The sequence below is a fragment of the Heptranchias perlo genome, chromosome 37 (genome assembly GCF_035084215.1).
Source record: "Heptranchias perlo isolate sHepPer1 chromosome 37, sHepPer1.hap1, whole genome shotgun sequence".
Classification (NCBI taxonomy): domain Eukaryota; kingdom Metazoa; phylum Chordata; class Chondrichthyes; order Hexanchiformes; family Hexanchidae; genus Heptranchias; species Heptranchias perlo.
Genome location: NC_090361.1, coordinates 9328501 through 9356377, shown reverse-complemented (window position 1 = coordinate 9356377; position 27877 = coordinate 9328501). Strand labels below are relative to the sequence as shown.

At 46.4% G+C, this 27877-nt stretch overlaps 1 protein-coding gene across 2 annotated transcripts in view; it reads right to left on the bottom strand.

Annotated features, from left to right (window-relative positions):
- Positions 1–1594: 1594 nt before the first annotated feature.
- Positions 1595–27877, bottom strand: part of LOC137304478 (sialic acid-binding Ig-like lectin 14) — a 31561-nt gene continuing 5278 nt past the window's right edge. Inside the window, exons 1-9 of one of the 2 annotated variants that reach the window (XM_067973085.1) lie at positions 18679–18754; positions 16803–17171; positions 13342–13644; positions 11228–11506; positions 8522–8610; positions 8110–8163; positions 6325–6402; positions 5487–5555; positions 1595–2068 (exon numbers count right to left, since the gene is read on the bottom strand). In XM_067973085.1, the coding sequence (XP_067829186.1) occupies positions 5526–5555; positions 6325–6402; positions 8110–8163; positions 8522–8610; positions 11228–11506; positions 13342–13644; positions 16803–17171; positions 18679–18742 (1266 nt within the window). In that variant the 5' untranslated portion in view covers positions 18743–18754 and the 3' untranslated portion in view covers positions 1595–2068; positions 5487–5525. Of the gene's footprint in view, positions 2069–5486; positions 5556–6324; positions 6403–8109; positions 8164–8521; positions 8611–11227; positions 11507–13341; positions 13645–16802; positions 17172–18678; positions 18755–27877 lie in introns of those variants that run through there. The other variant, XM_067973086.1, reaches the window with a different exon arrangement.

Below are 27877 nucleotides of genomic sequence, written 5' to 3'. Positions count from 1 at the left end.
AAACCGTGACGGAGTTGCCGCCTTCAGGAAACGAGGGGAGAAAACGAGGTTGCTTTGATCATAAGGAAAAATTACACTTTACGACGCAGCCGTGGGATGAATTGCGACAACCAGCACGAGCTGGATGAGGTCGTCGTTCTCCCACTTCCTATGATTTGTGCAGCTTGCTCTCGACAGGGTCCCATGTAAAATACCGTCAGCACTTTCCTACTTCATGCATTGCTTTGAGCCGCAGCTCTAGACACGGTCTCTGCATGTGTGGGATGGTTTAATGTGAGAGGCTCGGGTAGGTTCCTGCATTACCTCAGTATCGCAGGAGGTACCCAAATATTTGCCTGAATGAGCAGGCTGACTGGTGTACAAGCCCAGACACGCTGGGGTGTGTTGGTCTACGACCCTGCATTTCCATTGGCTGAGGAAGATCGTTGTCAGCACATATTATGTAGATTGTTCTCACGGCAACAGGTCACACTGGGGCTTATCTGCAGCCAATGAAATACATCTCAAAGCAAACAGTGTCTAGGAAAATGGACACTGTTACATTTCATAACAAAAGATAAAGGAAGTCTTGCACATTTCACGATCTCAGGACGTCCCAAAGTACTTTACAGTCAATGAAGTACTTTTGAAGTGTAGCTACCATTATAATGCAGGGAAACGCAGCAGCCAATTTGTGCACAGCAAGGTCCCACAAACAGCATTGAGATAATGACCAGATCATCCGTTTTAGTGATGTTGGTTGAGGGATTAATATTGGCCAGGACTCCGGGAAGAACTCCCCTGCTCTTCTTCGAAATAGTGCCATGGGATCTTTTATGTCCATGTGCGAGGGCAGACGGGGCCTCGATTTAACGTTTCATCCGAAAGGTGGCATCAACGACGGTGCAGCACTCCCTCAGTCCTGCACGAGAGTATCAGCCTGGATTATGGGGTCAAATCTGGAGTGGGACTTGAACCCACAATCTTCTGACTCAGTGGAAAGAGTGCTACCAACCCTGCCATGGCTGACAGTTAGTAATAATGAGTAATAACTGTTAGTGGGAAGGAAGGGCTGCCAGTGGGAAGGAGTGTCACTATCCGTGGGAAGGGTATATAGAATATAGGGTGCGCCATTTAGGTCTGAGATGAGGAGAAATTTCTTCACTCAGAGGGTGGTGAGTCTTTGGAATTCTCTACCCCAGAGGGCAGTGGAGGCTCAGTCATTGAGTACATTCAAAACACAGATCGATAGATTTCTAGATATTAAAGGCATCAAGGGATGTGGGGATAGTGCAGGAAAATGGCGTTGAGGTAGAAGATCAGCCATGAGCTTGTTGAATGGCGGAGCAGGCTCGAGGGGCCAGATGGCCTACTCCTGATCCTATTCCTTATGTTCTTATGTTCCCGTGGGGAAGGGGTGTCGCAGACATTAGGAAACCCCGAAACGTACTGGCAGGAGCTCAGGAGACAGGAGGGCTGAGCATCAATCCTGGGATCGCAGGAAAAGCCATCGACACTCCAATGAGGCCTAGTCTGAAAATGTCAGCTCATTGGGATGACAGGCAAGACCACAGCGAAAGGACAGGATCCTCTTTGGGAACAAACAGCAAAAGACTTAAATTAAAAGCTTATTTAATCAATTCCGACATCACTGACAAATGGAGTGATTGCTTATGTAATAATGATTTACTGTACAATTACTAATCAGGGAAATAGATGATTTTTTTAAAAATGAAGATAAGCTCCCTTTGGTAATTTTCCTATTTTTCTCTCCTGGAAGGAGGGACGAAACTCTGTCTGGCCAGCAACAGCTCAGAATCTTACTGCTCAGACGTGCTGCGGCCGGTGAACAAATTATACCAAATGGGTGTGAACGAGCAGTAACAAGGCATGTCTGTGATTTTCATACGAGCTCCATGTTGATGACAAGGCAGGAGAAATGACCGTGGCCCCTTCTACCATCCACCTGCTAAACCCTGGTGGAGACCATCAGGTCTGAGCGTGAGCTGAGCCAGAGAAGTTGTAGTAATCAGTTGAATCACAAGTTACGAATGTCGAACCTTCTTTGGTCTGGTCTTTCTTTGGCGACCTGTAAAAGAAATTAAATAGAGCAGAGTTTAGGGAACGAACGTAGCCCTTGGCTTCTGTCCAACAGAATAAAATGAAACAAGAAACGGAAGAATGTGGACAGAAGAGAAGGGGCCTCGGACGTCTCTCTCAGCCCCACAGCATCTGCCTGGATCATCATAGCTCTTGTCTGCCCCAAACCCACATGCGCCTCCTTCTTGCTTGATCAGAAATCCCACCCCATTTCTTTTCACCCGAGTCCACATTCCCTGCATTCGGTGAAGGTCCCCAAGTATCAGCTGTGATGTGAATCTCTCAGTCATTTTTAGCTCCAATGCCCAGCATTGACTCGTTATTCCTGGTTCCACACAAACTCCCCATGTCCAAGCTACTCGGTTCCTTCTGTATTTGAATAATTTTACAGCCTCCGTTAATCTTTGTGTCTCTGGGAATGGGCTGGGTTTCCTCAGCTATTTGTCATACTTTTATGATCTGAAACCTGATATTTCCTTCTCGCTGAACTCCGAACTCTTTCCCATGCTTTCCGTGCGGACCCAATATTCCACATATGGGGTGGTGTCATTCGATTTGGGCGGGGACGCAAATCAGGGGTTATCGCATCTCCCGCCCGATATACGCCCCATCCAATATTCAGTTCAATTGACTTCAATGGTTTCAAGGAGCTTCTTAAAGGAGGAGAGAGGGGTAAAGAGGCAGAAAAGTTTCGAGAGAGAATTCCAGGACTTGGGGCCTAGCCAGCTGAAGGCCGCCAATGGTGGGGTGAAGGAAATCTGAGAGTCACAGGAGGCCAGAATTGGAGGAACGCAGAGTTCTCAGAGGGCTGGAGAAGGTTACAGAGATTGGGAGGGGCGAGGCTATGGTGGGATTTGAACACGAGGATGAGAATTTTATATTGGAGCTGTTGCTTGACTGAGACCCAATGTAGGTCAGCGAGCACAGGGGTGATGGGTGAACGCGACCTGGTGCGAGTTGGGATACGGCGAGCAGGGTTTCGGATGAGCTGAAGTTTACGGAGGGCGGATGATGGGAGGCCGGCCACGAGCACAAACTGAAACCTGGGACTGATCTGCAGGACCTAGTCCTACACTGGTCAGCGCCACTACCCACTCAGCCATCATGGGAGCCTGTAGAAATCATTGAGTAGGCTCCTTACATTCAGCTTCCCTCTGAAGCTGGTTACATATCTTTCCCCTCATTATGTTCCTTCCTCCTTCTCATCTATCTGGACCAGCAGGGACTTGTTGCAAGGTTTTGCCTCTGTCACTCTGGTGGTGGGTGTCTGGGAGGTACATGACGGCAGTTTGAGTCGACTGCTCATTCTCCGTCCCAGAGGGATTAATATGGAGCTCAGGCTCTGGGGAATTCTCATTCTACAGCCCAGAATGTTGCCTCATCACCTGTCTCTGTAGCGCACCATTTAAGAACAGTTTTATAACTTGCATTCCAAAAAAATCAACGCGAACAAGTGTTATAACCTCTCTCCACCACGATTCCATCTGTAGCCAAAACACACTGGTCTCGCCCCCATACCGGTGAATACTGCCGGCAGCCAGGATGGGCTGGTCTCCATGGCAACTAAACGATTGACGTTGTTTTTCAATTTAAAAAAAGTTGAAGAAATTCTTGGTAACACAGAAAGGAAAGGTACTTTGAACAAAAATATATCATTCCCTCCAATATCACTGAGTGTGAGGGTTCCATGTGAAATAAGTTCCACCAATTAACACAAAATCAACATTGTCATTCAGAGAGGCCAAAGGAGGACTGGAATGAGAAATGGAAACATGTCAACTGGTACATTATGGGCATTCCGAGGTTGGGGTTTATACATATTGATGGGACAGTGTAGAGGGAGCTTTACTCTATCTAACCCGTGCTGTACCTGCCCTGGGAGTGTTTGATGGGACAGTGTAGAGGGAGCTTTACTCTGTATCTAACCCGTGCTGTACCTACCCTGGGAGTGTTTGATGGGACAGTGTAGAGGGAGCTTTACTCTGTATCCAACCCGTGCTGTACCTACCCTGGGAGTGTTTGATGGGACAGTGTAGAGGGAGCTTTACTCTGTATCTAACCCGTGCTGTACCTGCCCTGGGAGAGTTTGATGGGACAGTGTAGAGGGAGCTTTACTCTGTATCTAACCCGTGCTGTACCTGATCTAGGAGCATTTGTTTGGTGCTGACACTGGGAGTCTAAAATGGCGATAGTTCCATTTCCCAGCGCTAACATCCCTCACCTTGATAAACACGAAAAGGTCAGAAATAATTCGACAGAGGAAGCAATTAGCAATCTGCCAGTAACGAAAATTAGTGACACTTCCTCAAAAAAGTCAGATGTTTGTCAGGCAGGAACTTCCCCTTCTGAATCCATGTTGTAAACTGTTTACTGGATTATTGTACAGATAACCCTGAAGGTTTCTCCTGATAACCAATTCCGTTATTTTACACAGTAGTGAAGGAAGACTAATGGGTCTCTAGTTGGCTGCATCTACTTTGTCACCCCTTTGATTTTGGGCACTATGTTAATCTGTTTCCATTCTACTGTTCCAGTGTTCGACTCCCTCACAATGACTGTTAATGACTCACATTAGTCCTCTGGGATAAATACAGGTTAGATACCAAGTAAAGGTCCCTCTACGTTGCCCCATCTAACACTCCCAGTGCAGGTACAGCACAGGTTAGGTACGAAGTAAAGCTCCCTCTACACTGTCCCATCAAACACTCCCAGGGCAGGTACAGCACGGGTTAGAAAGACTTGCATTTATATATTACCTTTCACGACCTCAGGACAACCCAAAGTGCTTTACAGCCAATGAAGTACTTTTTGAAGTGTAGTCACTGTTATAATGCAGTGAACCGGGGCAGCTAATTTGTGCACAGCAAGATCCCATAAACAGAAATGTGATAATGATCAGGTAATCTGTTTTAATGGTGTTAATTGTAAACAATTTTACAACACCAAGTTATAGTCCAGCAATTTTATTTTAAATTCACAAGCTTTCGGAGGCTTCCTCCTTCCTCAGGAACATTTACCTGAGGAAGGAGGAAGCCTCCGAAAGCTTGTGAATTTAAAATAAAATTGCTGGACTATAACTTGGTGTTGTAAAATTGTTTACAATTGTCAACCCCAGTCCATCACCGGCATCTCCACATTAATGGTGTTAGTTGAGGGATAAATATTGGCCAGGACACCGGGAAGAACTCCCCTGCTCTTCTTCAAAGTAGTGCCATGGGATCTTATACATCCACTTGATAGGGCAGACGGGGCTTCAGTTTAACATCTCATCAGAAAGACAACATCTCCGACAGTGCAGCACTCCCTCAGTACTGCACTGGAGGGTCAGCCTAGGTTTTGTTCTCAAGTCTCTGGAATGGACCTTCTGACTCAGAGGCGAGAGTGCTATCCACTTCACCTTGGCTTACCTTGCTCTTGGCTGTTGCCGATTTACAGCCTCTGGATCTTTAAATGTTTGCATAAATGCTATCAGTCGCCTTAAAAAGAAATGAAAAGCAGAGGTTAGTGAGACCCACCGGACGGGGGGCTGGGTGGTGCAGTGTATTACAATTGGCTTCAGTAGAGTCTCAAACCCAGGAACCCAGTTCACACGGAGTGGGGGGGATCAAGGACTTCCCCAGTGGCTGCTAAAATTCCCAGGAAAATAACCTTGATCTATTTTAGTCCACTTCTCAGTGAACAGGACAAAATTCCTTAACATTCAGTTAATGTCTAATTGAGAGGATCACAAAAAAATACAATGGACAAAAGCTTCCCAGAGCTTGTGGTAAGTAAAAGTAAAGAAAGGAATCAGAAATGGGTCCGATTCCTTTGGAGAAATACAGCTCGAGTTTCCATGGAAACTGATGGGTGGCACTTCTGAAGGTTTCCATCACGGTATATGAGTAACACCAATTGGACACCCACCCCAAATACCATACCCAATACACCCTCCCCACTGAACACCATCCAGACACGGCCCCCAAACATCACACCCACCCCACCCAAACACTGAATACCATCTAGACACGGCCCCCAAACGTCATACCCACCCCACCCATCCAATGAATACCATCCAGACACGGCCCCCATACCCACCTGCATACACCCTCCCATTGCTGTGAGGCTGAGCAAGTGAACTGTTCCCAGCCTCTGCTGCTCAGAGACCTGAGTAACCTGGACCTGTGCACTGGTACCCAGCAGCACAGTTGCCCCCACCCCCAGGCTCCTCACCCGCCTCATCAGCTTCTGCCTGCAGCTAGTTACCTTTTGCTGGGCGCTGGGTTCCTCAGTACCGGCTGTGGTCAGAGTATCATAAACATCAGCGGTGGGCTGTGAAGACACCTTAAAGGGAGAAAAGCATAACCACTAGGGAGTCGTTCTGAATCATGGTCTTGACAGATACATCAGAGTGGGCACATCTGCAGCTTTCCTGAACTGGCTGGGCAGGTACAGACTGAGGTGTAATCCCATGTTGTTTCCTTCCCCCCTCAACTTATCCTGTCCATTCCGTGCTGCACACCACTTCCTGTTAGCCTACAGGAAGGAACAGGCTCGAGGGGCTGAATGGCCTACTCCTGTTCCTAAACTCTGTGGGTAATGGGCTTAATGGAGAGGGCTCTCTCACGGTGAGCAACAGGCAACCCAAGAGACTTACTTCCTCATCCAAAAATAGGAAGAAATCAAAGCTGTGTTGAGTGTAGAGCTCTAACTGCACCCTAGCGGTGACCTCAGGGTTACAGAGGGGTGGAAGGTCATCCCTGCTCCCAGCAATGGAAACAGTTGCTGCTACTGGGAATGCAGGACAGTGGGCCAGACCTGGCTCCCCCAACAGCTCCGTGGGTAACTGCACCAGAGACGTAGAGACCAGGAAGGTTCGAATCTGAGCCATGTTGACTGATCTCAGTCCAGATGGTAGGAGAGAGGCTCCAAATGTCTCAGCACTCCTAGGATAAGTTGGGGGCAGGGGGGAAGAGTGGGGTGGAGGGAATATCAGCTCTTGATCACAATCAAGTGACTCGTTGTGGAAGGTGAGTCTGTGTAGACATCGAGTCATTCCAAGATCACACTCGGCTGTGATTCCCCACAACAACAACGATGTGCATTTATATAGCACCTTTAACGTAGTAAAATGTTCCAAGGCTTCACAGGAGCGATTATCAAACAAAATTTGACACCGAGCCACATAAGGAGATAATGGGACAGGTGACCAAAAGCTTGGTCAAAGAGGTAGCTTTTAAAGGAGCATCTTAAAGGAGGAGAGGGAGGTAGAGAGGCAGAGAGGTTTAAGGAGAGAATTCTAGAACTTAGGGCCCAGGCAGCTGAAGGCACGGCCGCCAATGGTGGAGCAAGGAAAATCGGGGATGTGCAAGAGGCCAGAATTGGGGGAGCGCAGAGATTTTGGAGGGTTGTAGGGTTAGAGGAAGTCACAGGGTGGAAGGATTTGAAAACAAGGATGAGAATTTTAAAATCGAGGCATTGCCGGACCAGAGTCAAACAACCTGCCAACACTCACTCTCATGGCTAACACATGGGTGACCAGTGATGTACCTCAGCAAGAGTCAATGGGTTTGGGAGGGAGGGATGGGAGAAAACTGAGGATAAAACCCCATTCTTGTGCACTTCCTCATGGAATGGCTCGTCACTAACAATGGTCCCAGGCTTGTAGCACAATGACTATCAAAGAAACTGGCAGGTAACACCTGTCTGTCTGCACACTGATTGCCTTGGCAACGGGCAGTTGAAAAAACTGTCTGTACTCACCAAGCATTGTTCTGTGAATTATAAATGCGACTTCATTTCGAGGATTTCATTTCCACATCGTTCACCTGAGGAAGGAGGTAGCCTCCGAAAGCTTGTGAATTTAAAATAAAATTGCTGGACTATAACTTGGTGTTGTAAAATTGTTTACAATTGTCAACCCCAGTCCATCACCGGCATCTCCACATCATATCAAAGAAAGGTCATTGACTGGATCCAATGTCTGGAAATCCTAGGGGCCTTACTGCTGTCCCTCACTCATGTACACACAACGCTCACATTCACACTCACCATGTAAACCGGTTCCTCCTCCTGCCACCTTGTCGCTCTGCACCTCTTTACGATCTGAAAGGGAGACACCGTGATTGACACATTTATCCCACCACCGCTTAATTGTAAACTGAAGTGGAAAAGGCTGGAGATGCTCCACAGGCCAGGCAGCATCTGTGGAGACGTTTCAGGCATCAAGGACACCCGAGCAAGTGTCTTAGGATCTGAATTCGGTCTCTCCGCAGATGCTGCCGGGCCTTGCTGTCTATTTGCAGCCTGTCCTGTTTCCGTTTTCAGATTTCCAGCACCTGCAATAATGTTATTTTTCGCTCGAGGGCTTCCCTGATAAGATGCAGTTACTCGAGAAGCAGGTTGGTAAGCAGGCTCTGAGCGGGAGGAGGATGAACTCCAAAAGAAGGTAAAAGGTACTTACAGCACATGTGGCGACGGGTATCAGGATGATCAGGAGTAGCACAACACTGAGGCTGACCGCAATAACCAACGTGTACCTGGCAATTACATCTGCAATACAAACGGGGAACTCAGGAGAAACATCTTTACCCAGAGAGTGGTTAGAATGTGGAAATCTCTACCGCAAGGAATAGTTGAGGCGAATATCATAGATGCATTTAAGGGGAAGCTAGATAAGTACATGAGGGTGAAAGGAATAGAAGGACATGCTGATGGGGTTAGATGGAGGGATGGGAGGAGGCTCGTGTGGAGCATAAACACCAGCATAGACCAGTTGGGCTGAATGTGGCTGTTTCTGCGCTGTACATTCCATGTAGTTGCACTCCACAGAATTACCAACTCACTTTTTAAACCAACTTGCTCCCCATCTCTCCTGGAAGCACCGTTGTGTACCAGGTAGCCTCTGTTACTTCACAAGTGTGAGTCTTGACAGCAAGAGTAGACAGGCTATGTAACCATGGTGGGGGCAGGGGGTGGGGGTGAAGAGGGGGTCCCAGCTGAGCCCAATTCTATCTTCAGCTGCCATCCAGACTTGCCAGCAGGAGTCAATGGATAGCGAACAGGATTGTACGCTATCATGCTGCAAGTAAAATCAGCAGAATCTGAGGGGCAGGAAACTCAGAGACGCACTGAGGGACGGGGCCCAGAGATTCAGTGATCCCTTCTGGTAAATCATAGAATCATACAACTACGACAACAACCTGCATTTATATAGCACCTTTAACATAGTAAAACGTCCCAATGCTCTTCACAGGAGTGATCATCAAACAAAATTTGACACCGAGCCACATGAGATATTAGGACAGGTGACCAAAAGCTTGATCAAAGAGGTAGGTTTAAGGAGCATCTTAAAGGAGGAGAGAGAGGTGGAGAGGTTTAGGGAGGGAATTCCAGAGCTCAGGGCCTAGGCAGCTGAAGGCACGGCCGCCAATGGTGGAGCGATTAAAATTGGGGATGCGCAAGAGGCAAGAATTGGAGGAGCGCAGAGATCTCGGAGGGTTGTAGTGCTGGAGGAGGCTACAGAGATAGGGAGGGGTGAGGCCATGGGGGGATTTGAAAACAAGGATAAGAATTTTAAAAATCGAGACATTGCCGGACCGGGAGTCAACGTAGGTCAGTGAGCACAGGGGTGATGGGTGAACAGGACTTGGTGCGAGTTAGGATATGGGCATCAGAGTTTTGCATGAGCTGAAGTTTAAGGAGGCTGGAAGATGGGAAGCCGGCCAGCAAAGCATTGGAATAGTCAATTCTAGAGGTAACAAAGGCATGGATGAGGGTTTCAGCAGCAGATGAGTTGAGGCAGGTGCAGAGACTGGAGATGTTACAGAGGTAGAAGTGGACGGTCTTGGTGATGGAGCAGATATGCGATCGGAAGCTTATCTCCGGGTCAAATAGAACTCCAAGGTTTCGAACAGTCTGGTTCAGCTTCAGATGGTGGCCAGGGAGAAGGATGGAGTTGGTGGCTCGGAAACTGAGTTTGTGGTGGGGGCCGAAGACAATGGCTTCGATCTTGCCAATATTTAGTTGGAGAAAATTTCTGCTCATCCAGTACTGGATGTCGGACAAGCAGAGTGATAAATGAGAAGCAGTGGAGAGGTTGGGAGAGGCAGCAGTGAGGTAGAGCTGGGTGTCGTCAGCATATGTGTGGAACCTGATGTCGTGTTTTCGGATGATGTCACCGATACAGCGCAGAAGGAGGCTGTTCAGCCCATCATGCATATGCCAGCTCTTTGAAAGAGCTATCCAGTTCCCATTCCCCCTGCTCTTTTCCCATAGCCCTGTAAATTTCTCCCTTTCAAGTATATATCTACTCTCTCAAAACCCTTCATAATTTTGAACACCTCAGTTAAATCCCCTGTTAACATTCAGTGCACGTGTGCACACGTGCGTGCTGGACGAGAGCAGTCTTGGGTTTGCCTTCGGGATTGTTGGCCCTTCATGGTTGAACTACCCGCCAACACTCACCGTGATAGCCGACCCTTGGGTGAGGACCGAGGTACTAGAGAGTGTCCAGGGTGCATGGAACTGCTACCCAGCTGTGAGTCAGCATTTTTGGGAAGAAGGGAGGAGAAAATTGAAAAGAGAAAAAGAACAAAACAACTAAATTTTAAAAAATTGTGTTCTGTTGTGGACACCACACTTTAGGGAGGCGTCAAGGCCTCGAAGAGGGTACAGAGGAGATTCACCAGAATGGGACCAGTGATGAGGGAAATCAGTTTTGTGGAGAGACTGGAGAACTGGGATTGTTCTCTTTAGAGCAGAGAAGGTTAAGGGGAGATTTAATAGAGATGTTTAAAGCTATGAGGGGTTTTGATAGAGCAGATAGGAAGAAATGATTTCCACCGGCAGGAGGGTCGGTAACCAGAGGACACAAAGTTAAGATAATTGGCAAAAAAGCCAGGGGGGAGATGAAGAGAAATTTTTTATGCAGTGAATTATTACGAGCTGGAATGCAGATTCAATAGTAACTTTCAAGAGGGAAGTGGATATATAGTTAAAAAGGAAACATTTGCAGGGCTATGGGGTAAGAGAAGGGGAAGTGGGATTAATTAGTAGCTGTTTCAGAGAGCCGGCACAGGCACGATGGGCCGAATGGCCTCCTCCTGTGCTGTATGATCCTGTATAAAAAAAACTTGTGATGTCTTCAGTACAAATCTGAGATACAAACTGGATATCGGTCTGTCAATCACAGTGACCATCACCACAGACTCTCTCCTTCCCAGCTTGTTCTCTGCGGAGCAGGTGTAGTTCCCTTGCTTGCTGGATGTGATGTTCTCAACCTTGATCATCAGATGATTAGTTGTAGCCGTCAGCAAAACCTTTCCATTTAGGAGCCAAGACATTTGGGCTTGAGGGTTGCTATTGGCCTTGCATGATAACTCAAGCAGGTCACCTTTCATCTTCACAACATTGTTCCCTGGTTCCACCCTAAGATCTACAGGCCCATCTGTTAGAAAAGAACCGGAGAGCATCATATCAAACATTTAAATAATATCTGAAACAGTGGATAAAAGTAACATACAATAATAGCCTAGTGGGCAGAATCAATGCCCAGCATGGTACTGAGCCAAGCAGACCAGAAGGCCCCAGTCTGTCTGATCCCTGGTCTGTGCCGAGCTAGCTGATCACAGCCTGGGCAGTAGTAAGGGTGCTGGAATTGGCCTCAAGTGCCCCTGAGCTGGGAAAGGGAAAAATCAACCAGGATTCTTGATCACTTTCCAGCATTTGTGTGGACATGAGGAGAGGATTGTGCTTGGCTGTGATGTCTCCCACAGTTGAATAGCCCACTGACAAGGTTCACAGGTGAAGAATGGTCGCTCGAGCAAGATCATAGAATCATACAGCGCAGAAGGAGGCCATTTGGCCCATCGTGCCTGTGCCGACTCTTTGAAAGAGTTATCCAATTAGTTCCACTCCCCTGCTCCTTCCCATAGCCCTGCAAATGTTTTCCTTTCCAATTATATATCCAATTCCCATGGATTGAGAATTGGTTGACAGACAGGAAACAGAGAGTAGGAATAAACGGGTCTTTTTCCAGGTGGCAGGCAGTGACTAGTGGGGTACCGCAGGGATCAGTGCTTGGGCCCCAGCTATTCACAATATATATCAATGATTTGGATGAGGGAACTAAAAGTAACATTTCCAAGTTTGCAGACGACACAAAGCTGGGGTGGAATGTGAGCTGTGAGGAGGATGCAAAGAGGCTCCAATGTGATTTAGACAAGTTGGGTGAGTGGGCAAGAACATGGCAGATGCAGTATAACGTGGATAAATGTGAGGTTATCCAGTTTGGTTGTAAAAACAGAAAGGCAGATTATTATCTGAATGGTGATAGATTGGGAAAAGGGGAGGTGCAACGAGACCTGGGTGTCCTTGTACACCAGTCGCTGAAAGTGAGCATTCAGGTGCAGCAAGCAGTGAGGAAGGCGAATGGTATGTTGGCCTTCATTGCAAGAGGATTTTGAGTACAGGAGCAGGGATGTCTTACTGCAGTTATACAGGGCCTTGGTGAGACCACATCTGGAGTATTGTGTGCAGTTTTGGTCTCCTTATCTGAGGAAGGATGTCCTTGCCATGGAGGGAGTGCAATGAAGGTTTACCAGACTGATTCCTGGGATGGCAGGACTGTCGTATGAGGAGAGATTGGATCGACTAGGCCTATATTCACTTCAGTTTAGAAGACTGAGAGGTGATCTCATTGAAACATATAAAATTCTAACCAGACTAGACAGACTAGATGCAGGGAGGATGTTCCCGATGGCTGCGGAGTCCAGAACCAGGGGTCACAGTCTCAGGATACGGGGAATGCCATTTAGAACCGAGATGAGGAGAAATTTCTTCACTCAGAGGGTGGTGAACCTGTGGAATTCTCTACCACAGAAGGCAGTGGAGGCCAAGTCATTAGATGTATTCAAGAAGGAGATGGATATATTTCTTAATGCTAAAGGGATCAAGGGGTATGGGGAAAAAGCGGGAACAGGGTACTGAGTTAGACGATCAGCCATGATCATTTTGAATGGCGGAGCAGGCCCGAAGGGCCGAATGGCCTACTCTTGCTCCTATTTTCTATGTTTCTACGTTTCCACGAAAGTTATTATTGAATCTGCTTCCGCCGCCCTTTCAGGGCAATGCATTCCAGATCGTAACAACTCGCTGTCTAAAAAGTCGCTAGAAAATACTTGTTGCATGTCCAGCCCTACCCCCAGCAAGGACTCAGCGCCTTCAGGGAAGGAGGAAGAAAAAGTGTTTTGTTGCCGGAAGTTCTGACCGTACCGTACTTACATAAAACGTTGAGCTTTTGAGACCACTGGATAGGCGTCTTCACAGATTGGTGAGTGACCCTGCAAGTAATCATTTTATTGTGGTCATTGAGCTGTGGTACAAATAAAATTGTGGACTCGGCACTGAAGGTTCCGTCCCGGTTAGTGGCGACATGCAGATGTTGTTGACGCAACTGATTCCCGCCCTTCAACCATTCCATCTTAAACTGCTTTGGATAAAATCCGACTATTTTGCAGCTCAGAGTCCTGGTTTTGTTCACCTCTAATTGGGGCAGGGTGGAAGTATCCTGAAAAGCTGGTGAAGCTTAAAAAATAAGAGAGAAAATTATTAAAATACTTTGCCACAATAGGAGCAATAATGAACTCGGACTTGTGTAGTAACCCAGCTATCAGTTCATACTTGTAATTATTTATTTAGGTACATACTTTAAAAAAAAAGTTGAAAACAGATATTTATTCTTTTGCCTCAGCAATCCTCCTCTCTCAACCCGTCCCGTGCTGAAGGCACAGACTCATGGGGGGCGATGGTTGCTGTGCCTCTTTGGTACCTAACCCAGATAGCCATGCGTAGGCCTAGGCTGCAGGATATTCATCCAAAGCCATGCCAATTGTGTCCTCACCTCCAGGTCCACACATCGACATTTCAGGAGAGGTTGCTGGATAGCAAGCAGGAGTCATTGGCCGTTTCCGCCTCCCAGCCAGAGATTCCGAGGTCCCTATCACCAGCCAGGTGGCGAAGGATAAAATACTAGAGCCGAGTCTTCAGTTGCTTCCAAGCCTTTATTCCCAGAACTCCACATTACACCCACACCGCACCCTAGATCAACTCTCTTATAAATGGATACAATTGATGTGCACCACCTGAATACAATTAACACTAATTGATATAGATCACATGGATACAATTAACCACCCAATAAGCTACTGAGCCATGCAGACCAAGAAGGTGCCATGTTTTTTCCCTGGTCTGTGCTGAGTTGGCGCATCTCAGCCAGGGGGTGCTGCAGTTGGCCATAGCCCTCTGGGTCAGGAAGGGGCAAACCAGACAAAATTCCCACCCCTGATTGCCCTCTGGTGAAGCCCTGCTGGAAAGCTCGTGTGAACGTCAGGAGAAAACGTCAAACAGCCCTTCTTGGGATCTCATGAGTTTCCACCAGTATGGCATCATATGGTCCATTTACTCACTGAGCCATTGGCAGGAGCCCTGAGATGTTACCAATGTGATAAGCAGTTGGCCAAGAGCCAGTCTCAGCCAGTGTTCGATGGACACCAGCTATCACTGTAGAACAATCACCAATATCCAATCACTCTACAAAGAATTTACAGCCATTCAGCCCAACAGGTCCATGCCGGTGTTTATGCTCCATGTGAGTTTCCTCCCACCCTTCTTCATCTACCCCTACAGAGTATCCTTCTATTCCCTTCTCCTTCATGTGTTTATTTAGCTTGCCCTTAAATGTATCTATGCTCGTCGTCTCAACTACTCCTTGTGGTAGCGAGTTCCACATTTTTACCACTCTCTGGGTGAAGATGTTTCTCCTGAATTCCATATTGGATTTGTTAGTGACTATCTTATATTCATGGCCCCTAGTTCTGGTCTCCCCCGCAAGTGGAAACAGCTTCTCTCCATCTACCCTATCAAACTCTATCATTATCTTAAAGACCTCTATCAGGTCACCCCTCAGTCTTCTCTTTTTTAGAGAAAAAAGCCCCAGCCTATTCAATCTTTCCTGATAGGTACAACTTCTCATTTCTGCAATCATCCTAGTAAATGTTTTTTTCACCTTCTCCAGTGCCTCAGTATCCTCTTTATAGTGTGGAGACCAGAACTGTTTGCAGTACTCCAAGTGTGGTCTAACCAAGGTTCTATGCAAGTTTAACATAACTTCTTTGCTTTCCAATACTATCCCTCTAGAAATGGACCCCAGTGCTTGGTTTGCTTTTTTTTTAATGATCTTATTAACCTGCGCCACTACTTTTAGTGATTTGTGTATCTGTACCCCTAAATCCCTCTGTTCCTCTATCCTGTTTAGACTCTTATTTTCCAAGGAGTATGTGACCACCTCATTATTCCCACCAAAATGTACCACCTCACAGTAATTAATTTGCCAATTACATGCCCATTCTGCAAGTTTATTAATGTCTAATTGTATTTTGTCGCAGTCCTCCTCAGTATTAACTATACCCCCTAATTTGGTGCCGTCCACAAATTTTGAAATTATACTTCCAATTCCCGAGTCCAGAAAGTTTATATGTATATATGTATATCTGAACAATAGTGGTCCCAGCACCGATCCTTGTGGAACACCACTTCCCGCCTTTTGCCAGTTTGAGTAACTACCCTTAACCCCTACTCTGTTTTTTGTTTTGTAGCCAGCTTGCTATCCATTCTGCTACTTGTCCCCTGACTCCACGTGCCCTGACCTTAGTCATGAGTCTACTTATGCTTATCGAAGGCCTTTTGAAAATCCAAATATATTACATCTATTACATTGCCCTTGTCTACTCTTTCTGTTACTTCTTCAAAGAATTCAATAAGATTGGTCAAAGCATGACCTCCCCTTTTGAAATCCGTGCTGACTATTCTTTATTATATTTTTGGTTTCTAGATGTTTCTCTATTACATCTTTGAGTATGGATTCCATTGTCTATCCTACCACTGACGTTAAGCTAACTGGTCTATAATTCCCTGGATTTGTTCTATCTCCCTTTTTAAATATAGGAATCACTTTCGCTGTCCGCCAGTCCTCTGGAATTATTCCCTTTTCTAATGAATTTGTATGTATATGTAATAGTGCCTCTGCTATCTCTTCCCTAGCTTCTTGTAATATGCATGGATACAATCCATCTGGACCAGGGGTTTTATCCTCTCTAAGTTTAATTAGTTTATCAATTATCTCCCCCCTTTCTATCTAAAATGCCTTTACATCTTTTTTGATCTCTCTTCTAATGTTCTGCCCACTGGTAAATACTGAAGCAATGCAATTATTTAATATTTCTGCCATTGCGCTATCATTGCGAGTTTGTCATGTGTATCCCTTAGTGGTCCTGTTCCTATCCTAATTTTTCTTTTGTTATTTATATGCCTGTAGAATACTTTACTTTTTTTTTGATATTCCTTGATAATTTAATTTCATGGTTTCATTTTGCTTTCGTAATTGTTTCTTTTTTACTTCTTTCCTAACCTTTTCATATTCCCTTTTGTCATCCTCTCCTTTGTTGCCTTTCTCTTCAGTTTCAATTTCGCCCTTATTTCTTTACTGGTGTATCGTTACTGACGAGTTTGTTCTAGTGGGATATATTTCTCCTGGACTCTACTGATCACCGTTTTAAATATTTCCCACTGCTGTTTTATTTCTTTGTCGGATTTCCCACTTTGCAAGAACCCTCTCCCAGCCAATTGGAAACATGTGTCTGCACACGTACCCTGTGGGGACCTGATTTCACCAGACCAGCACCCACCTGTGATAATCAGCTGTGTTACATCAGACTCGCCCTTAATAACTGTGAAAACTGGGCGACAGGAGTAGAATCCAACGTCTGTCACTTGTAATCCTTTGATGTAGAGCTGTGCACTGGACGAGGAAGCCTTTGATGTGAAACGACCAGTTAATAGAATGATCTGTTTATTCATTTGGTTTTCGGGCTGTTTGTAACGTTGCCATATCACTGTCTGTGCCTCAGCAGGCCACAGGCTCGAGTTATCTGGGTTCACTTTCAGTTCCATGGTTGTCTTCGGGGTAATGTCTCTGTACTTGCAGGTGAGTGTCACATCCTTCCCCTTTACAGCGTAGATTTGCTTCACATGTTGTTCATTGTTGCTACTTGTACCTGGAAAAACAAGTTAAAATACACAAGGGAATGTAATGGGTATTTTTTTCTAAAATGGAATAATTTCAACTACCTGTGAAAGGTTAAGAGAACCACCCGAGATGATGTGGACTTAAACGGTCAGGTGATCATAACCAGTGACCTCAGCATCGCAGCAAGATGTGCAGTTTCCCAGTTGCGCCATCTCATTGGCCCCGACAATCCAAAGCCTACCCACACTCATTGTCTGGGCTCACACATGAAGAATGGTCACTTTGGTGAGGTTAGGGACAGATACGAGTGCCCATCTATCAACACCTTCAGGAGAGCAGAGCAAGGCAGGAAATTATACTTCTTTTAAAAAGTGGACTGAATCGATCACGGGAAACCCTCGCCAGCACAGTCTCCAATCACACACAACAACAATCACAAGTTGCGTCCCGAGCCGCACTCGTTCCGTCCAGGGAGCTGCCTCAGAGTGCTGTACAGGGCAGTGAACAAATAGAAGGGAAAAGGGCAGCGTTGGGGGCAAAAACATGATTGAAGAGAAGAGGCCTTCCTGAGGCTTTTGAAGTCCAGCATGGAGGCAACAAGGAAGAGACGCTGGTGGAGGGGGGAGAATTGTGCCTGAAAGAGTAGCTGCGCGTGGGTGGTACGGAGAGGTAGGGGAATGACGAGTAGACTAGGGTTGGAGGACCAGAGTGTATCTCGGGACATACAGCTGGAGGAGGTCTTGGAGGTGGGGCGGCATGAAGCCATGGAGAGGTTTGAAGGTAAGGAGAAGGATTATGAAGTCAACTTGCTGACGACGAGAGTGCCACCCTTACTGTGGGTCAGGACATGGACTGCAGACGAGTCGGAGCTTGTGAAGGGTGGAGGCCAGCAACGAGGGCACTGGAGAAGTTAAGCCTTGAGGTAATAAAGACTAGGGTAAGGGTTTCCACAGCAGGTGAGGTGAGGTAGGCGCAGAGAACAAACTGAGCTTCGAGCCGAGCAGTGCACAAGGTTCCTGGGTGGCAAGGGAGATATTGATGGGGTTGAGGCTGGAGGTGAAGTAGACATTCCTTCTTTCCCCAAAATTTAGCTGAAGGAAATTCATCTCAGGCAGCCCACACTGCATTACCACATCCTGTCCTTTTTTCCCCATAAATCATATCACTGTATAGAAATACTAAAGATCCCTAAAAAGCTTGAGTATAAAAAAATGAAATGAGAAGAAACAATAAAAATAGATGCAATCAAATGTGCGAGGCTGAATGCAATCTCCCCTCTCTCGCAAAGCAATTGGACGACCAGTTAAACCCAACACACTTCAGACTTATTGCCAGAGAATCCCACTCCTTAACGCACAATTAAAGGACCAGGTGACTCACTCTGCCATTAGGCACAATCTATTTAAGAACGAAATCAGAAACTGCTTGCCCTGCCCAACCAACATGCTTTTCATCCCCCAAACTCCACCGACAACTGACTCACTGATGAATGAAAGGCAAAGAGTAAAAAGAAAGTCAAAATCTGATTCTTGTACCTGCAAAATAAAGGCCAGTGAGAGACAAGTGCCAAACCAGCAAGATGATGCCTGGACAATCCATGTTCGCCTTTGCTGATTACTTCCCTTCTGCTCAGTGACTATGTGCAATACTCCTTAACAGGAAGAGGGAGTGTCTGTGTTGGTGCAATCGGTTATTTTACTGTCCTTGTTCCCTTGTACAACGGGGCATGTTTTTTTTATCCTATTGGAACGTGTCTCGTTTCTTCGGACAATTGTTGAACTAAGAGCTTTTCGTCGTCCTCTCAAACCAATGACGGTGGAGCCATGGAGGCCACACATATCTTCACAACCAGCAACACAGTCACGATAGGTGGACAACACCATCAGTTAACTTGGGCAATTTGGGATATGACAGGCATCGTCAATATCATTCTACAATTGGTACAGGTACACAGATAGTGTTAGAGCCTGTTACAGGTCCAAGAATTGCACTGATTGGTCAAGGCTGGGGCCATTGGGTTCGATTCTAGCACTCGATGACCAGAGTTACAGGAATCTATTAGTCATTTTTATTTTTAAAACTGTTTCAATTACATTTGTTCCTTACTCTCCCTGTCCACTGCTCTTAACCTTCATCCAACAGTGCAGGTTATCTACATTGACCCCCATCCCATAGGAGTCTGGTTGCAGCACCAGGCCCCATCCTATACAGATCAGGTTACAGATTCTGGTCCCAATTCCATAAGGATCTGGTTAGACACCATTCCATAGGGATCAGGTTACAGACACTAAACCCATCTCATTGTTGGGCCTGGTTACAGACATTGAGCCCTCTCCCATCAGGATCTGAAGTATACACAGTGAACAGGTACCCATACAGTTACAGCTGATGCCACACCCACGGAGCTATGAAGAGCGATTAATTTAAAGCTGTGTGAGGATGTGGTCTGCGTTTTACAGAAGCGCTGGAAGATTTGATGCAATCATTTATCATCAAATCATCTTTCCCAACAAGGAGACAAAACTAATGTGTTACTCATCAGCAGTGAGTAGGGATGTTTCCTTTACAGGACTGGTCCTGTAATTCTTTCTAGCTCAGAAACAATCCACCGTATAAATTGACTGATTTAAGATTTCCCAGTAATCAATGCACTACTGATTACACAAAGTTGGTAGCTCACTTCAAATTTCTGTAGCCAAGCACAAAATTAATATCGATTCACAAAGATCTGAGTCACACATCAGCCCATCAGGATCTACTCACTGACCTCATCCAATCAGAATCTAGGGATAATGAAGCAGTCCGTGCCCGCATGCAGCAAGACCTGGACAACATCCAGGCTTGGGCTGATAAGTGGCAAGTAACATTCGCGCCAGACAAGTGCCAGGCAATGACCATCTCCAACAAGAGAGAGTCTAACCACCTCCCCTTGACATTCAACGGTATTACCATCACCGAATCCCCCACCATCAACATCCTGGGGGTCACCATTGACCAGAAACTTAACTGGATCAGCCACATAAATATTGTGGCTACGAGAGCAGGTCAGAGGCTGGGTATTCTGCAGCGAGTGACTCACCTGCTGACTCCCCAAAGCCTTTCCACCATCTACAAGGCACAAGTCAGGAGTGTGATGGAATACTCTCCACTTGCTTGGACGAGTGCAGCTCCAACAACACTCAAGAAGCTCAACACCATCCAGGACAAAGCAGCCCGATTGATTGGCACCCCATCCACCACCCTAAACATTCACTCCCTTCACTACTGGCGCACTGTGGCTGCAGTGTGTATCATCCACAGGATGCACTGCAGCAACTCGCCAAGGCTTCTTCGACAGCACCTCCCAAACCCGCGACCTCTACCACCTAGAAGGACAAGGGCAGCAGGCACATGGGAACATCACCACCTGCACGTTCCCCTCCAAGTCACACACCATCCCGACTTGGAAATATATCACCGTACCTTCATCGTCGCTGGGTCAAAATCCTGGAACTCCCTTCCTAACAGCACTGTGGGAGAACCGTTACCACACGGACTGCAGCGGTTCAAGAAGGCGGCTCACCACCACCTTCTCAAGGGAAATTAGGGATGGGCAATAAATGCTGGCCTTGCCAGCGACGCCCGCATCCCATGAACGAATAAAAAAAAAACTCATTGACTCCATCCCATCAGGATCCTGGTAACTCACGCAGTGACATCCCATGGAGATTTGGGGCACACGCTGACTGACCCCAACCCATCAGAAACTGGGGTACACACATATCTCATCTCATTAGAATCCATGTTACACACACAGACACAATCCACGGGGATCTAGCCTGCACACACTGCTCCCACTGTGATTTAGATTACCCACACTATTCCAATCTCAATGGAATGGGGTCAATGCATGTGTAATCCAAATCTCCATCCAGATCCAGACCAATCCCACCAGGGTCCTCATAATTCATGCATGGACCCCATTCCAAGGACGTTTGGGGTGCACATGCATGGACCCCACTTCATCAAGATTCGGGCATACATGGTTTTAAATCTTGATGGATGGGATCAATACAATAACAACATGCCTTCAACGTAGAAAAAACATTCAAGGCACTTCACAGAGGCGTAATCAGAAAAAAATGAATACTGAGATAAAGAAGGAGATAGGAGGAGGGGGAACCAAAAGCTTTGGGTTTAAAGGATGAGAGGGGGCTGGGGGGGCTTAAGGGAGGGAATTATAGAGCATAGGCCTGGTCATCATTTGTGGGACGAAGGGGCAGAGGTGCACAAGAGGCCAGAATCAGAAGAATGAAGAGGTCGGGGGTGAGGTTATAGGGCCGGAGGAAGTTAGGGAGAAAAAGGAAGGTCGAATTCATGTAGTGATTTAAACACGAGGATGAGAATTTTAAATTTGAGGCACCGGGAGACCAGGAGCCAATGCAGGTCAGTGAGGACAGGATGTGGGCAGAGTTTTGGATGAATTGAAAATTATAGAGGGTGGAAGATGGGAGACTGGCCAGGAGAGTCGTGGAATAATCACATCTGGAGGTGATAAAGGCATGGATGATGGTTTCAGTGGCTGATGTGGGGATGGAGGCGGCTGACATTACAGAGGTGGAAGTAGGCAAGCTTTGTGACGGAGAGTCCGTGGGGTCAGTAGCTCAGCTGAGTCGAATGGGATGCCAAGGTTGCAAACAGCCTGGTTCAGTCTGAGACAATGGACTGGGAGGGGGATGCAATCCATGGCTAGGAGTTTGTGGCAGGGGCTGAAAGACGATGGCTTCAATCTCCTTAATGTTTAACTGGAGAAAATTGCGGCTTATTCAAGACCGAGTTTAGAATGGATGACTTATATTGACGCCTTCACATTCCATTACTGAGACAAGCCAGCCAGTCAATAATGAGAAGCTGAATAATGTTACCAGACCAGTGTGCACAGTGGAGACATCTCACTTCAAAACTGACAAAAGAATTAGCAGCCCCCCAACTCCCCCTTTCCTTAAGGAGTCTCCCTCAACTTCCTTCGGGTGTCTGCTCAGGACAGGATACTGTTCTCGGGCTGACGTTACACTACAATTGGAGAGTTACCAAAAACAAACCACTGACGCTACACTCGCATTGTCAATACGTCCCAAGGATGGCTACAAGACAGAAGGGGGGGGGGGGGGGGGGAAGAAAGAGAGGAAAGGGGGCGGAGGGAAAGGGGGAAATAGAAAAGCTTAATCCTGAGCACTATTAACTTGCAATACAACTGTAGGACAATGGGACATAGGTAAATATTATTAAAAGGAGGCAGAAACTAATACCAAGGGTTTAGAGCAGCAGCCAGGAAGCACGTCACAAAAAGAACAATGACTCCCTGACTTGAATATCTGGGCAGAGTGATAGAAACAAGAATTCTGCCATCACTCAATCAATGCTATACCTGCGGGAGGGGACTTTTTAAAGTATCATTAGAAAGATGAGCCAGATGTATCAAATTAATTCTCTCATTTGCATTTATTTCAACTGCATGTACATAATTACTCAGATTTGCACTGAGTTTGTGTTTCAAGTTTCTAATCTAACTTGATTTGTCTTTAACAAGGATGGCTCATTGTTATCAGCTGCGACTATTGTCTATGCTCACAGCTGCCCTCAAGTGGGCAATGATGGTACAGCAGTTTGATTCACATATACCTGAGACCGACCTACACTGAAGTGATGCCAGGGAGAATCAGTTGTTGAAACAAACACTTCCAGGGGAATCTCAGCCCTCAAGAACAACCTGACTCCTTCTTTAAATGGGCAACTTTATTCCAGCAAAGTGATTGTTACAGGGATGAGAAGGGTCACAGAGGCATTGGCAAGACATGGATCTGAAGTCAGGATTCAGGTACAATGTAGAAGAATTCTGGGGGGTCTCTGCAACTCCATCTGCCCCATCATCTCCCTCCCCTCAGGGCGATGTGCACTCCTGTGGTCCCAAACAAGTCACATATATTCAGAACCTCTCTGGCCACAGGGGATGTGCCAGAGGACTGGAGAACCGCTAATGTAGTACCATTATTCAAGAAGGGGAGTAGGGAAAAACCGGGGAACTACAGGCCAGTGAGCCTAACATCAGTGGTAGGAAAATTATTGGAAAAAATTCTGAAGGACAAAATTAGTCTCCACTTGGAGAAGCAAGGATTAATCAGGGATAGTCAACATGGCTTTGTCAAGGGAAGATCATGTCTGACTAATTTGATTGAATTTTTTGAGGGGGTGACTAGGCGTGTGGATGAGGGTAACGCAGTGGATGTGATATACATGGATTTCAGTAAGGCCTTCGATAAAGTCCCGCACAGGAGACTGGTCAAGAAGGTACGAGCCCATGGAATCCAGGGTGCCTTGGCACTTTGGATACAAAACTGGCTTAGTGGCAGAAGGTAGAGGGTGATGGTCGAAGGTTGTTTTTGTGACTGGAAGCCTGTGGCCAGTGGGGTACCACAGGGATCGGTGCTGGGTCCCTTGCTGTTTGTGGTCTACATTAACGACTTGGATATGAATGTAAAAGGTATGATCAGTAAGTTCGCTGATGATACAAAAATTGGTAGGGTGGTAAATAGCGAGGAGGATAGCCTCAGTCTGCAGGACGATATAGATGGGTTGGTCAGATGGGCGGAACAGTGGCAAATGGAATTTAACCCGGAAAAGTGCGAGGTGATGCACTTTGGAGGGACTAACAAGGCAAGGGAATACACAATGAATGGGAGGACCCTAGGCAAGACAGAGGGTCAGAGGGATCTTGGTGTGCAAGTTCACAGATCCCTGAAGGCGGCGGAACAGTAGATAAGGTGGTAAAGAAGGCATATGGGATACTTGCCTTTCTTAGCCGAGGCATAGAATATAAGAGCAAGGAGGTTATGATGGAGCTGTATAAAACACTGGTTAGGCCACAGCTGGAGTACTGTGTGCAGTTCTGGTCGCCACACTACAGGAAGGATGTGATCGCTTTGGAGAGGGTGCAGAGGAGATTCACCAGGATGTTACCAGGGCTGGAGCGCTTCAGCTATGAAGAGAGACTGGGAAGATTGGGTTTGTTTTCCTTGGAGCAGAGGAGGCTGAGGGGGGACATGATTGAGGTGTACAAAATTATGAGGGGCACAGATAGGATGGATACTAAGGAGCTTTTTCCCTTCGTTGAGGGTTCTATAACAAGGGGGCATAGATTCAAGGTAAAAGGCGGGAGGTTTAGAGGGGATTTGAGAAAGAACTTTTTCACCCAGAGGGTGGTTGGAGTCTGGAACTCACTGCCTGAAAGGGTTGTGGAGGCAGGAACCCTCACAACATTCAAGAAGCATTTGGATGAGCACTTGAAATGCCATAGCATACAAGGCTACGGACCAAATGCTGGAATATGGGATTAGATTAGACAGGGCTTGATGGCCGGCGCGGACACGATGGGCCGAAGGGCCTCTATCCGTGCTGTATAACTCTATGACTCTAAGTCCATTAAAGGGTACATTAAAATACCAATTGAAACCTCTCCCATCAACAGGCAGACTGTCGCAGATTTTAGTCATTATTCTTTGAAGCCTCATGCTGTAGGTTTCAGTGAGGGGCTGTGACCCGAATGTCAAACAAGGGTCACACTGTGAGATTTTGGAAGGACAATGTCAACATTGTCCTGCTTTAAAATGACCAATAAAAGTGAATTGTTGTTTAACTTCTCAGATGTTAACATGTGCAGTCTCAGCATCAGGAATTTCCAGCATGGCCAAAACTGGGCCGATGGATCAGAGCATCACGGTTACCCCTTCCCCCCCCCCCCACCAAAGGCACCGACTCCTGCAGTTGGAGTGTTTCACTGGCGCCAGCAGCCCTTCAGTACCTCAGCACATACCCTTCCAGAGACTTCAGCACAAAATCTAGTACTGAGGGAGTGCTGCACTGTTGGAGGTGCCGTCTTCCAGATGAGACATAAAACCGAGGCCCTGTCTGCCCTCTTAGATGGATGCAAAAGATCCCATGACATTATTTCAAGTGCAGGGGAGTACTCCCGGTGTCCAGGCCAATATTTATCCCTCAACCAACATCACTATAGCAGATTATCTGGTCATCAACACATTGCTGTGTGTGGGATCTTGCTGTGCGCAAATTGTCTGCCGTGTTTCCAACATTACAACAGTAACTACACTTCAAAAGTACTTAATTGGCTGTAAGGTGCTTTGGGAAGTCCTGAGGCCATGAAAGGCACTATATAAATGCAAGTTCTTTTTTTCAAAACTTCTCCATCCACAAATTGCATTATTACTAAATTTACTGTTTATTTTTATATATTCTTCTCCAAGGCATCTACTCCTCACTATAGAACAGTTCTGAAGACTCGAGTTCACCTTCACAAAGTCACCCAGGTGTCAACCTGCACACTTGGCAGCCAATCCAAACCATTGTCTTATTTAACCCTGAATCAATGTTCAGGCAATGTCCACTTCTAAGGGCCAATAGAAGCCAGAAGCAATGTCAAACCAGACTGATTTGCCCTCTCATTGGCCTCCACGCTGAGGTGAATTACAGTATCCCAACTAGTACCCGGCTGGTATTCCGCCATGGTCACCCATCCTGTTCAGTGTCTTCATCAATGACATTGGATGAAAACTGCCTTGAAGTTACTGTTCTGGGCATTTCTGAAATGTGCTCCTTTGCGCAGATGATCCCTCAAAGCATTGGCTGAAATCCCAACTTAACTTGTTCAGTCACCTTAAAACATTGGTCTCGCTCATTAGCCCCATAGCGAGTCTGTTTCTGAGCTGTCAGATGCTTTTAAAGTTGTCAGCTTTTTGTTTGTGTTGTGGGTGGACGGTGGGTGCCGAGTCAGTTTATTGAAGCTGTCAGCTTTTGCTAGGCTGGCAGGTGGAGCTATACTTCACGCAATGTCTTGCTGCAGGCATTGTGAAATATGTCCTCTTTCCACTGGTCGAGGTGCCCAAGAGAAGGAGGTGACAACCTCAACTGAGTACCTCACTGCACCCTGCACGTACAGAAGCAAGCACCATCATTGATCTATCTACTGGTCAGTTAGTGAAGGGGCAACTTGGTGAAGCACAGAGCATGGGTGAGGAGGAACAAGTACAAGAAGAACTGCAGATGATGTAACCTACTGAGCCCAGGGATTCGGATCTCATGGTGCCCGCCTACAAAGATACTTTGGTAGCTCAGCAGCATCACATTTGAGAGTGTGCCAAGCTGTAGAGTTTGGGAGTACCTATGGAGGAGTCCACAGCCCTCATTTGTAATAAAAACAGAAAGTGCTGGGGAAGCTCAGCAAGTCAGGCAGCATCTGTGGAGAAAGAAAGAGAGTTAATGTTTCAGGTCGAAGACCCTTCGTCAGAACTGGAAGATGTTATTTGTAAGATTGCCTGACCAAACTGAAGATCATCATAGAAAGAAAGACTTGCATGTATATAGCGCCTTTCACAACCTCAGGACTTCCCAAAGCGCTTTACAACCAATGAAGTACTTTTTGAAATGTAGTCACTTTTGTAATGTAGGGAACGCAGCAGCTAATTCGTGCACAGCAAGGTCCCGCAAACAGCAATGTGATAATGACCAGATAATCTGTTTTATGTGTTGATTGAGGGATAAATATTGTCCAGAACCCCGGGGAGAACTCCCCAGCTCTTCTTTGAAATAGTGCCATGGGATCTTTTACATCCACCTGAGAGGGCAGATGGGGCCTCGGTTTAACGTCTCATCCAAAAGACGCCTCCTCCGACAACGCAGCACTCCCTCAATACTGCACGACGAGTGTCAGCCTAGATTATGTGCACAAGTCTCTGAGCAATCTCCGTGTAGCCTGTAGTTGCAGGGCTATCTGCTGATCCAGCCCAGTGCTGTAGAGTTAGCCAGCCCCGCAGATAATATTTAAACCATTTCCTGTTCAAACAAAAAACATGCTGTAGAGAAAATAAATAAAGGATATTACAGCAAATCCCTAACTCCCATCTCTGCTGGAAGTGGATATCCATAAACATCAGGTGATGACAAAATCCAAGTGGGCCCGTTGCAGATCCCCACTGCCATATAAGTCCATGACATTTACCATCCAGTCCCAAACTTGGCACTGAGGACAAATTCAGCGTTCCCACCCTCCCAGCAAGTCGCCCCCCCTCGGAGAGCGAGATATAGATGGGGCAGTGACACTGTCAGACCATGTTTCCTTATAAACACCCTGGAGCCATTTAAGAGACAGTTGGATATTGTGATGAAGGCACTGTAGGTTTTTCAAGGTGTTTGAGCTAATATGAGCCAGATGTCTTTCCTCATCCTTATTTATTTTGTGAGCCCAACATTGCGACCGAACTAAATTCTCACCACCACAGTAGTGATGATTGTTAACCTAAAGTGCTTCAGCGACCTTATCATTCCAGGTGTGTGCATGTTAATTCAGTTCTTGTGTGTGCTGTTAGCCTGCTCCTTGGATGATATTCCAGCCACTTGCTGTTTAGGCAAAAATATTCAGCAGAAATAGTTGAATAAAATAAACACAACTGTATCATAGTTAATTACAGCTCTTTTAAGATCAGAAAAATGAAAAGGGAATTTATTTTGCCCATTTTCTCCACACCCCTCTTCTATTCCTGAAGACTTTGACTCCTTGCTAGGTTATAGATAAAATATAGATAGCCCTTTAGAGAAATTCAGCTATTAACATTAATATTTAAATTACACATTATTGCTTTTATTCTGTCGGCCTGCAGAGGGCACTCCAGATGTCACTCTGTTTGT